The following is an 18,216-nucleotide window of genomic DNA, read 5'->3' as shown; positions in this document are numbered from 1 at the left end:
ACTGTATAGGGATCAAAAAAGCTGGTTGTCCTATTGTCCTTGACTGAGAGATTTCTGAAAAGTCTGAAATATAATGTACAAAGAATGTATACTAGGAAGACCCCCTTTTGTGGAATCTGACCAGGACCCCACTTCAGGTTCAGTCAGTCTTCCAGGTAGCTGAACAAGTACATTTTTGGGAAAACAAACAAACAAACAACAACCACCACCAAACAAACAAAAAAAACCAAATAAACAAACACTTAACAAAAAAAAATTAAGATCGTTCTTTTTACTGTGGAGTTGTAATGCATCTCTAATAGAAGTTATTTCCTGAAAATATCTCATGTTGTAATATATATTTCCATGTAGGTCAGCAGAAATATTTACTGGAAAAAATGGGCAACAGGATCACAGGATCAGCTAATGTGTTTCTCATGGATATAACTGTTGAGTTTCAAAATGTAATAAATGACCAAAACGGACATCAGTATGGAGATCTTGATAATAGAAGATACAACTGATGATAAAAGTTTACCTTAAGTCCTTTACATGAAAATATGAACCACAAAGTAAATAGATCGAAATGGCCAGTTGCAACCCAATCCATGGAGTTTCATCAAAATGCAGTTCTACCCAGATTTAAAAAAAAAAAAAAAAAAAAAAAAAAAGCTATTTCCTTTTAGTTTACTTTTACACCAGCTTGGAAAAGCAACTCCAAAGACCACCCTAAGGCAATCAAGAATCTCAGTAGCTTGGCTAGAATTTGGCCATTGAAAAAGACCCATGAGTTGAGTTGGTTTGCCTGACTGTCGTTGAGACTTGAATTTATTCTCTGAATTCCTCATTAATTATGTTTGTGGGTTTTGTTTTGTTTTGTTTTTGTTTGTTTGTTTTGGATTGGATTACTTTGGTGTTTTGTTTTGTTTTGTTTTTTTAAATAAATGAAAGATGAGGCTGGCTTCCTCCAGTTAGAATAGCCTTCAGGTTTCCAGTCAAACGTATACATTTTTGTATTGCTCCTATCATTTTTACTTGTTCAGTCCTTGTTTTCCCTGTTGTGATCTTATGTTATAAGAAGTGTTTGTTTGTTTGTTTGTTTTTTAAAAAAGGGGGCAAAACAACCCCAAACCCAAAGACATCAGAGTAGCATCCTTGTACATGAGCAGAACCTGGCCAGGCGCCCCAGTGGCATGGCTGGAAGGTCCTCACCACAGCTTCAGGCACTGGTGCCTCGTAAAACCCAGGCTTGTCTGGCAGATAAAAATGTCTACCGTGTAACTTATAGGAATTTTGAAAACTTGTTCTGTCTGTAATTAGTTGTGTGTGGATCACATAGTTTGGTAGTGTTCAGCAGTTTATTTTTGGTAGGTTTGTCTCCAACAGCAGGAAAAAGGCACTAGGGAGATCAGATCAACACTGAAGCTTCCTGTGTGTTTTGAAGGAGAAAGATGATTCTGGTGTGCGATTCCAGCCTCTGCTAAGACTTTTTGGTCGTGCTGATCTGCTTTGACCCAAGGTGCCACATGAGGGCTGCCGGGGCTCCCCATGGAGAGGCAGGTCAGGGCCTGGCAGCTAGAGCTCATCCCACCACCCCAGCCAGGAGCAGGGCAGGCCCAGGGGCAGCCTCAGCCACGGGCACTGGGAACCTCCGTGGGGTATGACTGGGCTGTGGGCCTGGTTCTGTGGGGCTCAGGGCATGGGTCTGTGGAGTCGGGCCTTGCTGTGGCAATGCTGAGGTGGGGACTGATGGTGCCGGGGGGGCAATGGGGTCCTGGCCTGAGGAGGAGCCCCAGGTGGGCTGTTCAGGAGGAGTGAGGCCCTGACATACTGCATCTCCACGGGGACTTTGTGTCCAGTTGCGAGGGGCTTGTTTGGCAGTGTTTCTGCTGGTGTGATAGGGTGCATAACATCATAGAATCATTTAGGTTGCAAGAAAACTTTAAGATCATCAAGTTCAACCATTAACCTAGCACTGGCAAGTCTACCTCTAAACTAGGTCCTTTAGTGTCACATCTATACCTCCTTTAAATACCTCCAGGGATGGCAGCCTGTTCCAGTAACGTGGTAACCCTTTCTGTGAAGAAATTTCTTTCAGCTTCATCTTAGCACAGAGTAAAATGAAAGCTGTGTGTGTAACCTGCGTGTATGAGGTAGGGATGAAGATGCCTCTGATCATCTGACTGGAGGAAGGCTTGGAGAACTGGAGATTCCTTTGTTTGACATGCTAAGTCACTCTAATAATACTGAGCTGGAAGTTCACATAGTGTGTGTGGTCTGACTGACCTTTTCAGTTGTGGTTGTGCATATACATATTCTTAACTTCTAGAAGCTCTGCTGACTCACTCTCAAAATACAACGTATGGGTAGTCAAACCACAGAAACTCAATTTTGAGGTCAGTGCCTTGGGCTTCACAATTAATTTTGTAGTTTGAAGCTTTAAAACCAAACTTAACGATTTGTACTACTTTGACGGCTGCCAAATTCTGTAATGACTGTTGTTCAACAAGCACAATTATCTTTTGGTTTGGATTTTTAAAAACCTAGAAATTTAATGCAACTGATGTCTCTGATCTTCTCATACATTTATGAGTGTACAGGAGGATGTTGAAGACAATTGGAGATTTCACCTTGGGTCTTTAAAACTGAGGCTTTGAGAATCCCTTTTGCCCAACGTTTTGGAAGCTTTCTGCTCATAAGGAAAATGAGAATACCTCTTCTCCATAACAAGCATTAAAGACATATATTTTAATAAGAGGCTGTAAATGTAAATTAGTCAGACAATGGCATTTTAATAATCTGTTTGGCGAGGTTAGCATCGCATTAATAAGACTATTTTAGAAGTCACATTATCTGTGGGTAATGTGGTTTCAAGAGACTGGTTGTATGTTGGAGGGCTTGTGGGATTTATGGATTTGTTTCATGGTGGTTGTGTCTGGTTGTTTTGAGGTTTTTTTCCACACTTCCTCTTCTCGAGTTAGTGGATTTGGTAACTCTTCCCTTACTCCACCTCCATTCCCTTCTAAATTTTCTTATTGTGTTATTCAAAAATTTAAAGGATTATGGAATGTGTTGCCTTAAATAGTCATGATGGAAATCTTGTGCAAATCTTACTTTGTCTCCTTTGCTTGGGGTGTGTGTGTTGCCAGTGTATTAACATCTGCACTTGAAAATGTTCTTTGCTGGTGGGTAGGTGGGTCTCAGTTCCATATCCCATGCTGACAAAAAGAGAGAAAGACACACATTGTGTTTCAGTTTCTTTTGATATATGAGTTCAAACTAGCAGTTTGTTTTTCTTCACCCTTTGTGCAATGCCTGAATTTTAAAGAAAAATGTGGAAATGGCAGAGCTGAATTCCTTACAAAATGCTTCATTCTGCTTACAGTGTGATGCATGGTGAAAACGTCCAATTGAAGTCCTTTCAGCTGCAACTGATATTTGTTCCTCATAGCTGCAGCAAGATTAACCTCTTTTCTGACTTGGTGCTGCCTTTGTGATACAGACCCTCCTGAGATTTAAGCTGGAACCCATTAGAAAGTCTCCATCAGTTTTTGTAATCAGCAGCTGTTCATGATCTCTTCAACTCTTCCTTCTGATTTGTAGCAGAAGCATACTGCTGGTTTAAGACTGCCTAGACAGCAACCAGCGTTCTTGAGGATACCCTCTCCAACCATCAGTGTATTGTGACTGCTAGAGATGCGGTTGTTGGTGGTTTTTACTTCCTGAAGCTGCCAGGAATATCTTGATTCAGAAGCTCAGGTTTGCACTCTCTTCTAGTTACCTATTTCGTAAGCTGGCGTGAAGTTTCCAAAAAAGAGCTGAAAACGTTTTGCGGTGATGTTTCTAAAGGGTCTGAAGTTGGGGCGGGGGGGGCGGGGGGGAGGAGGAGCCTGAGGGGGGAAGAGCGCGATGTGTGTCTGTGTTGTTTTTCCTCTGTTCTACACAATGGAGCTTTGAGAGAACCTCTCTTAAAAGGCATAGCTACAGCCTTTGTGTGAAGGGTGTGTCTGCTGGCAGGGTTTGCTGATGCAGACAGGCTGGCTGGTGATTAACAAAGGTCATTAGACTTTGGAATCTGGCAGGGGAGTGGGGTTGTGTGTCTTCTGCACCAAGCAGGAGGGCTCCCCAGGGACACGGCAGGCTGGAGTCCCCCTGCCTGCCACCCCCCCTCCACTGCTGGGAGGCTCAGCTGTGTGTTGCCTTTGCCTGTAGGACAGCTTGGACCAGTGTCTTGATACTGTAATGCTTTGTTTCTGGATTGAACTGTCACATTTGTCATCAGTGGGACAGGGGAACCAAGCCTCAGAGATGTTTGCAGACGATCTGCTCAGAGAGGGAAGGTGCTGCTTGGGCAGTGCAAAGGGACAGCAGCTACATGTCTTGTGGGGCAAGTCGTGCAGGAGAAGGGGAGATACGTTCTGGGGATGCTGATTTTTCAAGTGTCACCCAAGGAGGAGGAAGAGAAGGAAAAAAAGGGGGAAGAAAAGAAAAAGGCTGGCGTCCTTGAGATGCAGCTAAGTGAGGCCATGTTGTGCACAGGCAAGAAGCTCAGAGCCTGAGTGCAATAGTTGTCTGAGCTAAAATGGCTGCTCCCAAAGCTCAGAGGACTAGGGCAGCTTAGTGAGTCTTAAAGCTTCAGTGACGCAGGGGCTCATATCTCTTGAAAGTGTGATAAACACATTCAGCAGAGCTGTGGCTTGTTTGGCTGAGATGAAAGGACTAAGCTTGGGGGATGGGTAGTGAAAACTGGATGATCTGCTTTTCTGTGAAGTGCTCTAAATGCAGGAGTCGTCTGCTCCATGGAAAAATTCGTTTTCAGGTCTAATGGACTGTGCTAAAGGAGACGCGGGGTGGGGCTTCTCTCGCTGCTGTAATTTGATCCAAAGCAGATAGCAACCTCTTCCACACAATTTGGTCTGGTGCTTGCACATAAAAGCTTGAGTACCTCGATTATTTTAACTTTGTTAGCTGAAAAGAAGCTGGTGCAGTCTTCATTTTCTTTAGTGGTGGTGGGAATGAGGAGAAAGAAAGGAGACAGTGCAGCCTGCAAAGTAATGTAGGTAAATATGGGGAGAGCCTGCTCATACTGTCCAGAATTGAACTTGCTAGAAGTTTATTTTACCAGGCTATCAAAAAAGAAGCATTCTTTCATATAAAATCCTGATGCAGTACCATCTCTTGTTTCTGCACCCTAATGTTTTGGAGCTTTCTCTGCTCTGTGGAAGTAGCTTCATACTCTACATACAATAAAGGTGGAATTTTCAGTGCATTGGGCTGCCCTTGTGTCTAGGACCTCTGAAACACCCAGTTTATTATCCTTTCCCAGTGCAGCACACGGAAGCTTAAAGAAGTAATTCCTCTATTAACATAGGAAGGTTGCTCTTGTGCCTAAGTACTGCACAGGGTAGGCAGGTCTAAGGCTTTTGTCTTGCTTGTGCTTTGTGTGTCCTCTCCTTCATGGCAGTGCAGGAACATACAACTCTGTTGCAGGATTAATTGGTCACAAGCTGAACCACCATGCTTCATGTTACCGTATCTTATTTTGTTTTATACTTCAACAGTTTTCGGATAAATCAAGGAAGCCACAAGTCTTTTTTAACTACTGTTTCCATTGTGCTTTTGCAGTATCCCTATTCCCATTGCAGTCCCTCTTTTCCTCCAGCACTTTCCATTCTCCAGACTAATGCACAAAGGTCGTGTCCCCAGAACAGGCTAAAATGAAACTGTAAACATTCTAACAAATAATGGAAATGCCCATAGAAAGCTTGTTGGAAGTAGGGCAGAGTGAAGCATTCTACCTTGGGCTCATGCAGCTCCATCTCATCTTGCAGTTATGTCTAGGGTTTCCAACAGCATCAAGACTGATAGGATGTTAAGAAGAAAGGCAGATTTCTTCCTAATCTATGGTAGTGAAACAAGCAGTATTTGGCAGCTTCCAAGAATGTTAGAGTGGGTCTCATAATGGCAGAAGCTGCTGTCTTCTGGTTGTAAATTTCAGTGCATGACTGGGAGTAATATACTGTTTCTCTAGCATATGGGTTGTGGTCTTAGAAGAAGACAAACTTCTGAACAACAGCCTTATCCTGTGCAATGGAAGTGCCAAGAGGACAAAGTCCATTCAATCAATACTTGTCAGAAAGTTGACTGTTAGTAGTATTGAGTCAGCAACTTGTGAGCTACCTAGACTTTTTGTGAATCTGAATTGATGCCTTTTAATATGGTAAGCAAAGACTGAGTTTTACACTGGAGTATTTGTGGAACCTGTGGAAATTATTAACTCATCATAAACCTGATATTGCCTGTTTTCAGGATTTGCTACAATGGCATTGCTGTGAACAATATCTCCTCTTCTTCTCCTGTTTTCTTGCAGGATTTTCTAATGTAAATGATCATTCCTGAACCATGGAGGTGCTGCAGTGTGATGGCTGTGATTTTCGAGCTCCATCTTATGAAGATCTTAAAGCTCACATTCAAGATGTTCACACTGCTTTTCTGCAGCCAACTGATGTCTCTGAGGAAAGTCCTACCCAGCCAAGGTCTGGTTCCATGAATGCTAGCAACCAGACTGAGGTTGAGTTTTCTTCTGTAAAGGATGAATTTACAATTGCAGATGAAATAGCAGGTAAATCCCAACTCTAAGACTGAACTCAACTCTTAACTCTCTATTTTACATGTGGCTTATTTCAGCGTGTTTTAGTTTGTACTTTTAATGTGATTTTAAAAACTTGCATTCTCTTTATTACTATATCAACAAAGCAGATGTCTGGCTTCAGCCATATTGATTCTGACCACAGCTTTTTCTGTAAATGCGAACATGGAGGATGATTTTATTTCCCAGCTGCTTTTCATGTATTTCTTCATATTGCTTTTTGATTTCCAGATTTTCATGGTTGTTCTTCGCTACCATGAACCACCTCAAAATTTTCAACTTTCCTAGTATACTAGCTTTCTTTTTTCCCCAAGAAGATTATTTTGGAAATTGTCTGTCCCAAACTGTACACCACAGTCACGTATATGTAGACACTATGCATAATAGCCATTTTTCTGACCACTGTCAGATATCTAGATGTCACCATAAGCAAGTAAGGGATTCTTGGTGTGATTATTATATATTCAGGATGTGTTTGCATTCTTATGCATACCGGGTGGTTGGAGAAAAAGCCTCTTTATTTGATTTTATTTATTTACATATACACCTTAATTCTCATTTTAGGGCAAAATGCAACAAGTCAGATGGGGACTGGAAGTTACTATAGCCAGAGCCAGGCTTTCTATGGTCAGCACATGGCTCCAAATCCTAAACCAGCCAACAAGTTTTTCCAGTGCAAGTTCTGTGTGCGCTACTTCCGTTCTAAAAACCTCCTCATAGAGCACACACGCAAGGTTCATGGAGCACAGGCTGGGGGAAGCTCAGTGGGCCCACCAGCTGCTAGTTCCCTAAGTTACAACATCATGATGCATGAAGGGTTTGGCAAAGTTTTCAGTTGCCAGTTCTGCACCTACAAGTCACCCAGGCGTGCAAGGATTATTAAGCACCAGAAAATGTATCACAAGAACAACCTGAAAGAGAGTTCAACTCCTCCAGCTGCTACTGCTGCTGCTATATCTGAATCAGCATCTGCTTCTGTGCCAGTGCAGGAACCATGCAAGGAGCTGCCTGCTGAGGTGGTGGAGCGGAGCATTTTGGAATCCATGGTCAAGCCTCTCACAAAGTCTAGGGGCAACTTTTGCTGTGAATGGTGCAGCTACCAGACACCTCGAAGGGAGCGCTGGTGTGACCACATGATGAAGAAGCATCGCAGTATGGTAAAAATACTGTCAAGCCTGAGGCAGCAGCAAGATGGAACTGGTGCACCTGATGTACAGAGTAAGAGTGCCCAGAATACCTCTCCAAACTCTAATTATATCTCCATGAATACAACAGGACGTGAGATGTCAAATGCTAATGTCTCAAACTTCAGGAGCTCTATGGGCAATTCTCTTATCAGGCCCAACTCTTCTACATCTTCCAAGTTTTCTTCTGTGTCTTACCCTCAAATGAAGCCTAAGTCACCTCATAACTCAGGCATGGTTAATTTGTCTGACAGATCCCGCTATGGAATTGCTGATATGACGAATTCTTCTGCTGACCTGGAAACAAGCAGTATGCTAAATGACTCCAGCTCGGATGAAGAGCTAAATGAAATGGACAGCGAGAATGGCTTGAACTCCATGGATCACCAGACCTCAGGAATGTCTGCAGAGCAGCTGATGGGATCTGATGGCAACAAACTATTGGAAACAAAGGGGATTCCCTTTAGAAGGTATATGAACAGGTTCCAGTGTCCTTTTTGCCCTTTCCTGACAATGCACCGCCGAAGCATTTCCCGTCACATTGAGAACATCCACCTGTCTGGGAAGACCGCTGTGTACAAGTGTGATGAATGCCCTTTCACCTGCAAGAGTTCGTTAAAGCTTGGTGCCCACAAGCAATGTCACACAGGAACAGCATCAGAATGGGACACTATGAACTCTCAGACTGAAAGCATCGCATCTTCTTTGAATGACAGCACAGTGTCTTATGAGAGTGGAAATATAAATGGCAGGAAGTCAGGTGGGATGATGGAACCAGTGCAGCCTCAGCAGCAGCAGCAACAGTCACCCCAGCCCCATTCACAGCATCCCTACAAGTGCACAATGTGCAACTATTCCACCACAACTTTGAAAGGCCTCAGAGTTCATCAGCAGCACAAGCATTCATTCTGTGACAACTTGCCAAAATATGATGGACCACCATCAAACGCACCACAAGAGAGTGAGGCAGATGCTCACCCTTCTGCCAGCACAGTGAAGAAGAGCCAGACCTCCATTCTTGGGCTCTCATCTAAAAATAACTTTATTGCAAAGGCCCCTCGGAAGGCGTCAAATGACTTCCCCTTAGATCTCTCTCCAGTGAAAAAGAGAACTAGAATCGATGAAATAGCGAGCAACCTGCAGAGCAAAATCAACCAAAACAAACAGCAAGAAGATGCTGTGATTAATGTAGAGGATGATGAGGAAGAAGAGGAGGACAATGAGGTGGAGATAGAAGTAGAGTTAGACAGAGAAGAGGAGCAAACAGAACCAATGATAGAGGTTTCCAGTTCTTATGCACCCCAGCAAATGTGGGGCAGAGAGGCTAGTGATTCCCAGAAGGAAACAAACTTCAGAAGCATGCAGCATGACTACAATTCCTCCAATGGAGCAGAGATTGAGCTCACTTTATCTGAGGATGAGGAAGACTATTACTCTTCTGTGAGCATGAAGGACCACCAGAGCCCTAATGCCTCTGTTCTGGGGAGCCAGTCAAACATGTATGGCACTGATCAGAACAATGAGAATTCAGAGTTTAATGACTCAGGCAGGCTTTACTATTGTAAACACTGTGATTTCAGCAACAAATCTGCCAGGAGTGTTAGCACCCACTACCAGCGAATGCATCCCTATATTAAATTCAGCTTTAGGTATATCCTGGATCCAAATGATCACAGTGCAGTGTACCGGTGTCTTGAGTGCTACATTGACTACACAAACTTTGAGGACCTGCAGCAGCATTATGGAGAGCATCATCCTGAAGCTATGAATGTACTGAACTTTGATCATTCTGATCTGATCTACCGCTGCCGCTTCTGCTCTTATACAAGCCCAAATGTTAGAAGCCTGATGCCACATTACCAAAGAATGCATCCCACAGTGAAAATTAACAATGCAATGATATTTTCAAGCTACGTTGTTGAGCAGCAAGAAGGGCTAAACACAGAATCTCAGACACTGAGAGAGATCTTGAATTCTGCTCCAAAAACTATGGCAACCTCCACCCCCATGGCTCGCGGGGCTGGTGTGCCAGCTGGTTTCAACAAAAGTGCCACCAAGAGTTTTAGTCCTGAATGTGAAAATCAGAAGGAACCTTCAGTCAATAGTGTGGTTGTTTATGACTGTGACGTGTGTTCATTTGCGAGCCCTAACATGCATTCAGTCCTGGTGCATTATCAGAAAAAGCACCCCGAAGAAAAAGCATCATATTTCAGAATTCAGAAGACTATGCGTGTAGTCTCTGTTGACAGGGGCTCTGCCCTGGCTCAGATGTCTTTTGAGTTGGGGATGCCTGTCTCCCCAAAATTGTCCAACTTGGCTTCTCAACCTCCACCTCCCCCTCCACCACCCCCAGACCTTGCTTCTGAACTCTATTATTGCAAACACTGTTCATACAGCAACCGCTCAGTTGTGGGAGTGCTTGTCCACTACCAGAAAAGGCACCCAGAAATAAAGGTCACTGCCAAATATATCAGACAGGCACCCCCCACTGCAGCAATGGTGAGGGCTGGTGAGTTGTCACCTGGTATTCAGAGGCCACCAGTATCAATGCAGCAGTTGAGCCGGGGTGGATCTGAGACCTCTGTGAATCCTCCCGAGAATGAAATGTTCTTTTGCCAACACTGTGATTATGGAAATCGGACCGTGAAAGGCGTGCTCATTCATTACCAAAAGAAGCATCGTGACTTCAAAGCTAACGCAGATGTGATTAGGCAGCATACAGCCACCATTAGAAGCCTTTGCGATCGCAGCCAGAAGAAATCAACTGGCAGCGTGCCTGCTCACACCTCCAGCACTGAACGGGACAAGTCAAAGCTGAGAGCCCTTAAATGCAGGCAGTGTAGCTACACATCACCTTACTTCTATGCATTGAGGAAGCATATTAAGAAAGATCACCCGAGTCTGAAGGCAACGGTCACATCCATTCTGAGGTGGGCATTTTTGGATGGCTTGATAGAAGCTGGTTATCACTGTGAATGGTGCATTTATTCACACACTGAGCCAAGTGGTTTGCTTGTGCATTACCAAAGGAGACATCCTGAACATTATGTTGACTACACATATATGGCAACTAAACTCTGGGCGGGTCCAGATCCTTCCCCTCCTGCTCTAGTGATGCCAACAGAGATGAAGAGCTATAAATGCAGAGACTGCATTTTTGAAGCATCTTCCATTTGGGATATTACTAATCACTACCAAGCATTTCACCCTTGGGCCATGAATGGAGATGAATCTGTGTTATTAGATATAATTAAGGAGAAAGATGCTGCTGAGAAATCCATCCCACAGGTTGATGAAGCTGCGGCCAGGATGGATTCTGAAGACCAGATAACAACATCACAGCTGGATCAGGATGCAGAGTGTGCAGAGGATCCCAGCCTTTCCCAGGAAAAAACTGTCCAGCTGGCTTCTGCAAACCCTGCTATCTCTTCCACTCCATATCAGTGTACAGTTTGCCAGTCTGAGTACAACAACTTACATGGTCTTCTGACACATTATGGCAAAAAGCATCCTGGCATGAAAGTGAAAGCTGCAGACTTTGCTCAGGATATAGACATTAACCCAGGGGCTGTATACAAGTGCAGACATTGCCCATACATTAATACACGTATTCATGGTGTTCTCACACACTACCAGAAACGGCACCCATCAGTAAAGGTCACTGCTGAGGACTTTGTGCATGATGTGGAGCAGTCAAATGACATTGCTCAGAATGATGTGGAAGAGACTAGTAGGATTTTCAAGCAAGGCTTTGGTGCTTATCGGTGCAAACTCTGCCCTTACACCCATGGAACGCTTGAGAAGCTGAAAATTCACTATGAGAAATACCACAATCAGCCTGAATTTGATGTTTTTGCCCAGTCACCACCAAAGGTGTCTGCTTCAGTGGAGCCAGACATGGTGGCTGAAATCAAGACCTCTCCAGAAATTGCTGCTGAGGATGTTGGAGAACTTTCTGTGCCAGCACCTCATTTCTCCAGTTCTCATTTAGTGTCTCACACAGTTTTCCGGTGTCAGCTCTGCAAATACTTCTGCTCCACCCGGAAGGGGATAGCTAGGCACTACCGCATCAAACATAACAACGTCCGGGCACAGCCAGAGGGCAAGAACAACCTCTTCAAATGCGCTTTGTGTTCATACACCAACCCTATCCGTAAAGGGCTTGCGGCACACTACCAGAAAAGACATGACATTGATGCTTACTACACTCACTGCTTAGCAGCCTCCAGGACAGTAAGCGACAAACCCAATAAAGTGATCATTCCATCTCCTCCTAAGGATGATACTCCTCAGTTAAGCGAGGAGTTGAGGAGGGCTGTAGAGAAGAAGAAGTGCTCGCTTTGTTCCTTCCAGTCCTTCAGCAAAAAGGGTATTGTGTCCCACTATATGAAGCGTCACCCTGGTGTTTTCCCTAAGAAGCAGCATGCGAGCAAGCTGGGGGGTTACTTCACTGCTGTGTATGCCGATGAGCATGAAAAGCCAGCTCCAGCTGAGGAGAGGAATGACTTTGAAAAGCCTGAGGTGGAGACTGAGGCTCAGGAAATTGAGTGGCTTCCCTTCAGGTGCATAAAATGTTTCAAACTGTCTTTCAGCACAGCAGAGCTGCTGTGCATGCATTACACTGACCACCACAGCAAGGATTTGAAGAGGGACTTCGCCATACTGGGAAGTGGCACGCGCTCTCAGAACCCTGTCTACCAGTGTAAGCACTGTGATATGAAGTTGCATAGCACGGCAGAGCTGACTGCACACTTGAATGGTCACAACGAGGAATTCCAGAAGCGTGCCAAACGTCAGGAGAGGAGGAAGCAGCTTTTGAGCAAGCAGAAATACGCAGATGGTGCTTTTGCAGATTTCAAACAGGAGAGGGTAAGGATTTGTGTGTCTGGTCTCTTTCCTTGCTCCCTGCTCCCTGCCAGGGGAGAGAAGCAAAAACACTACCTTTCTTTCTGTACCCCAAGAGGCTGCCTATTACTAATGCCCACTTGCATGTTCTCTTTGACGGTCAAATGATCACAGGCTAATCAATGACTCAGCGTGTCAGTGAGCTCCATAAGTCAATTCTACATTCCGCTTTAATTTTGTCATCCATCCTCCACCCATCGTTAGGTTCTGTAGGAAGCCCTGTTCCTTCTTACTCCTTTCTTCAGTATTTTGTCTTCTTTCCTTCCTCCCACCCTCCTGGAAGGCTAGCTGTATCTGACAGTTACTTGTTCTTTTGTGGCAAGGCTGCTATGTACTTTGTTGCAGATTCTTTAGGAAATGTGCCATCCCCCCTCTTCAATATACCTCTGAATAACAAAACAGTTTCGTTCTCAACCTGTCTCTCTCTCAGTACTTTCTCTCATTAAGCACTCAATATTTACATTACATGAATCTATCTGTGACTGAAGCTTTGGGCAAGTGCCTCATAAGCACAAAACCAAACGTTTTTCTTGTCTGCTTACCCCCTTCCTTCTGCTTCAGTTTGAAATGTACTTGCTGTGGACAAGCTGTACACAGCTGTTGGGGAAGTTGTGGTGTCATGAAAGAGCATAGTTTCAGGCCAAAATGAATGGTCTTCTAGAGGACCACTGTTCTGCAGAAACTGAACTTTTGTCCTATCACAAATGCCTTGTCCACTTTTTCTGGAGGCATTAAGAGATGTCAACAAAAATTGACCTGGCAGTTCTGCAAAACAGGACATGTGTACATCAAGCATAATTTCCCTTCAGGTATAAAATCTGGTCTGTATTGTTGAAAATGAGATAACAAAGCATACTTCAGTGATTTATGCTTGTGTACTCAAACAGGCTTTTGGACACTTGGAAGATGTTTCAAAACTTAAAGAGAGGAAGGTGGTTGGCTACAAATGCAAATTTTGCGTGGAAGTCCATCCAACACTTCGAGCCATCTGTAATCACCTCCGCAAGCATGTCCAGTATGGGAATGTCTCTTCTGTGTCAGCTACAGTAAAGGTAAGAATTTGAAAAAGATGACTAAAGGTGACTGCAACTTCTTGCATTGTTTAAAATAAAGGGCTCATTGAAAACCTATGGAGGGTTCTTGTGAAGTCGGATGGGTTTTGAACTGGGTATTCTAGTTCAGCATGATATTTTAATCTAACACTAAATTTCTGAAGTGCATTTGGTTTATTTTAAGATGTTTTAACTTTTTTCCACTCTTGATCCAGGGGCACGAAGACTATTTAATTCTCATTTCTTCTCAGCCACAGAGGAGTTGATGTCGTTGATGACCGAAAGACTTGGTTTATGAGCAGGAGGCTTTCTCTCAGCTATCTGGGCTACTTTTCTGCTTAGTTAAACCCTGAAAGGGCTGCTTGGTGGTGTTTTTTTTCATTTTGTTTTGTTTGTTTGTTTTTTAAGAGGAGGATGCGTGCACATGCAAATGTGTGAAGTTGCTTGTGATATACCTTCCCATATTAAATTTGCACACTGGATCCAAACAAACCATTCAATGACCATCTCAGCCAGTGGTCCTGTGCAGGTGATCAGATGTAAAAGTGTTGTTCCTTTCTCCCTGTGAAAGGAAACGCCTTCTGGGACATCTCCAAGGGTAGGCCATGCTCCCCAGCCCAGTTCCAAGGACAGCGACAGGGGTAGTGAAAGTAAAACAAGGCTGCAGGAACTAGCAGCACTGCAGTAGGCTCTTGGCAAAGATTCCTGCTACAGGTCTCAGTGCCTGACTAAGGGTGTTGCTTTCATGACATCATCTGCTTTTGAGGAAGCCAAGTGCTTTGTAGCCTAAATCATGCTGCCTGGGAGAGCTTTTGTTGCCCTGCCGCTGAGCTTCCTTTACCTTACCAGGTACTACTTACTGACTGATTCAGAGGCTTCCCTCCCAGCAGACCATTTCATGCTCTCTCTGCTTCTCAAGTGAAGTTTATGTAGGGTCAGTGCATTATTTTGAGTAAATAGAAATATTGCAGCAAGAAACAAAAGACGAAATCTGTGGCCAAAAGAATGTGAGGGAAATGCTTTTATAGGTTATATAATGTTGCTGCAAAAATGCATGCTCTGTTTAGAAAGGGAAACGAGGAAAGTTAGGAAAGGGAATTTTAAAAATTCTTTTTTGTTTGCTTTTTATTTTTAAAGAGGACTCTAGGGTCTTAGGGCACCATCTTTCTTATGAATTTGATGCTGGTGGACAAGTCTACTGTAGACTAGACTACTGATTTAGTCTGCAGAGTAGGTACACTATAAGCTAGAGCAAAATAAACTAATATGAACTTGCTCTGTACCTTACTAATGTTTATCTGATCAAGTTTATAAGATTCATATCAAGGCAACTGGAAGATAGTTGATTCACTTTCTTGTCTTTTTGCATTATCTGACACAAATTAGATCAAGGAGTGAGATTCTTTTTTTTTACATATGCATGCATTTATATGTCAGATATAATTACATTTTTCCCTCTCAAGACTAGGGCCTTTTTCCAGAAAGCCATTGATGTGGAGTTCACATAGGGATATATTTAGACAAAAAATACAGTGGGAAACCTAGGCATTATAATGAACACACTGGAAGACTGAGGGGCAGAAGGGAGAGAGAATTGATGGCTTTGGGGGGGTATGTGTTTTTTAGCAGGAAGCTGAAGATTCTTCAAACACAACTTTGATGGAGGGTTGTGAGGGAACCAAAGACCCTGGCATTGTGGAATTTACAGAAGCTGAATCTGGAGCATCCTTGGAAGATGAAACCAGGCCTGGGGGCTACCACTGCAGCCAGTGTGACCGGGTTTTGATGTCTATGCAGGGTCTACGATCTCACGAGAGGAGTCACTTGGCTCTGGCCATGTTTACCCGGGAAGACAAGTACAGCTGCCAGTATTGCTCCTTTGTCTCTGCTTTCAGGCACAAGTAAGTTGTGGCTTTTATTTTTGTTTTCAAAAGAAACACAGACTATCACTACTGTTTTGTGGGTTGACACTGAAGAGCTCACTCAACTTGATCTTGAGCAACGCTCTTCTCAGCATTTAGGTATTTGCCATGCTGCAAAATCTTTGGTTGTTAAGATTGGCTATTTATAAAAGGTCCCATCTTTATATCCGCTTGAATTTATTTAAGCCCTTTTCATCATGTAGGGGAAAAACATGTAAACAAAAGAATAAGACTTCTTCCAGTAGGCAAACAGTTGAGGCCACCACTTAAGCAACCTTGTCAAATGCATGAGCCTTGCCAGCCAAGAAGAGGAGAGAAAAGTATTTTCTTTGTTAATCTTTCATATATAAGGAACTTCTGCTGCATATAACTACCTTGTTTATAATTACTACAACTCTTTGATGACTGAGTTTTCATTTCTGATGTTAAATAACTGTCATAAACTTAGATCAAAATTATATTTTTTTCTTAATTATGGTATGCAATTTCAGTCTACAAATATTTCAAGTTCACACCAGTGTGGCATACTAGTGACTCTTTCAGCCTGTTTCGTTGTTTGATGTAGCATGTGAAACATACATAGTAATCATGAATAGTCACATTTCTTGTGATTTGTTTGCTTAAGGCTGACTTTATCTGAAGCTGTGTAGTTTTAAAAATATTTTAATCGTAATCATCTATAAATGGTGTGCCCCCCAAAAATTGAGTTTGTGGGATATTTTCCACTGGCATCTTGGACTGGCTCACAGGTTCATGTTTCCTCTAATTTCTGGAGAGAGAGCTGCTTTTTTTCTGTTTTAACAAAAGAGAGATCCAGGTGCTCATTTGATTTAGGCATTCATAGCACTGTTGGTAGAGCTTTTTAATTTGGTGAAGATGTTCACTGTTTTCCAATCAAAAGCATGTGGGAAAGCATGATTAAAAGCCTTTTTAAAACTCTTTATGTTAAAAAGTGAGATTTCTGCTTTTCTGATTTCTAGTGTCACAGTGTTGCTAATTAATGACAGAGTTTCCTGTGCCTTGTTGAAAAGGTCCATGAGATTGAGCAGCCAACAATAAAAAAGGGACTGGGGAAAGGAAGGGTACTCCTGGGCATATCCCACCCTGCTTTGGCAAGGCTGACAGTGGGGGATTCCCCTACCTCATGTGGTTTACACAACCTGCTGGTTGCCTAGAAAATTGGTTTGCTTCCAAAATCAGACTTGTGTTGAGTTTGGAATCCAGTTACTCTGTTTCCTATCTAGGAAATGGATGAAGTTGTATCCTACAAGTAGAAGGATGGTAAGTCAGAAAGTGGTGTATGACAGGGAAGAATAGTACAAGTATCATCACCCAACTTGGTAATAGATGTTGTCGCTGTAGTTGAAGTTTTCTGTTTCATCTTTTATTTCTGTTTCTAATGCAATTACTCCCCTGGGAGATGAAGTCTGTGAAAGAAACCAAATCAAACGCTTAAACAGTCCACTGTTCTCTCAAATGTGACCAAAACTTAGAAGCCTGCCTTCAGAAGATTTTTTTTTGGCCAAATATGTGGTTGTGAATATAGTTTTATTTATTACTGTGTAGAATACCTTGAGGTATATATTTATAATAGCTTGATATGTATTATATACGTCTTTGGCAGTCTACTTTAATTGTTAATAAAGCTCATTCTCTGACAGCTATTTAAAAGAAATTTTGTTCTATGAAGTATTCACTGGAAGTGTGCAATGTGTTATTCATTTAAGAGACTTTTTCCCATTTGTGGGAGAAGCTGTACATTTTATCTTGCCATGAACTCCATTCTGGATTTCCATTAAATTGTGTCTGTATGAAATGGCCCTGAGAGGAGACATAAGCTCATTTTTTATTTTTTTGCTGCCATCAGATGTTTGAATACACAGACTTCAGTGTTAGCTCTTGTAAACAGGGATTTTCTGGCTCAGGCTCTTGTCAGTGTGGGACTAAAGATCCCGTGACAATCTTGTGTAGTGTGAGAGGGCTGGAACAACCACCACTTGATCTATGTGTTGATATTCAGTAAAAAAAAAATATTAAATAAATAAAAAAAAGGACAATTTAGGAAAAATAGAAGGAAACAAACCTCAAATATATCTAGAATTAAGGTGACAGGTGGGGTAGTTTTGGCAAATTGCCACTCCTTCAGTATGTGGTGTCTGCCATGTTGTTGTTCCATCACCATGCATAAAATGACTCAAACTAAGACTAGATCAAAAAGCATGCATGTGTCCAAAGAAGAGGCTGTACTGGAAATATTTACAACCCAAGCTGAAACTACCTGCTTGCCACATAGGGACTGTGAATTCATGATTGTCAGCCACTGTGTAGGAACTGCAGAGCTCTGCAGGAGTCACTCAAATAGAATTAATTTGATCTCCTGTTAGAAAATCTGGAAAACATCCCTTTTTCCCTTCCAGTCTTTACTGAGCTGTTACAAGAAACTGTGGAGAGTGCAGGTTCTGTTTACCACCCGGTATTTAGTCTGTCAGTAGCTTATAGTTTTCCTGAGGAAAGTAGGATCTGGT

General features: G+C 42.8%; 1 protein-coding gene across 1 annotated transcript in view; it reads left to right on the top strand.

The window, feature by feature from the left end:
* Positions 1-6,381: 6,381 nt before the first annotated feature.
* Positions 6,382-18,216, top strand: part of ZNF462 (zinc finger protein 462) — a gene marked incomplete at both ends in the record, with an annotated part of 51,748 nt that continues 39,913 nt past the window's right edge. The window contains 4 exons of the mRNA XM_080362643.1: positions 6,382-6,601; positions 7,193-12,681; positions 13,605-13,769; positions 15,567-15,670. Of these exons, the coding sequence (XP_080218769.1) occupies positions 6,382-6,601; positions 7,193-12,681; positions 13,605-13,769; positions 15,567-15,670 (5,978 nt within the window). The remainder of the gene's footprint in view (positions 6,602-7,192; positions 12,682-13,604; positions 13,770-15,566; positions 15,671-18,216) is intronic.

This window comes from Nesoenas mayeri, assembly GCF_963082525.1.
Source record: "Nesoenas mayeri genome assembly, chromosome: Z".
Classification (NCBI taxonomy): domain Eukaryota; kingdom Metazoa; phylum Chordata; class Aves; order Columbiformes; family Columbidae; genus Nesoenas; species Nesoenas mayeri.
The sequence above is the reverse complement of the archived record's forward strand: the minus strand, read 5'-3'. Positions and strand labels throughout refer to the sequence as shown.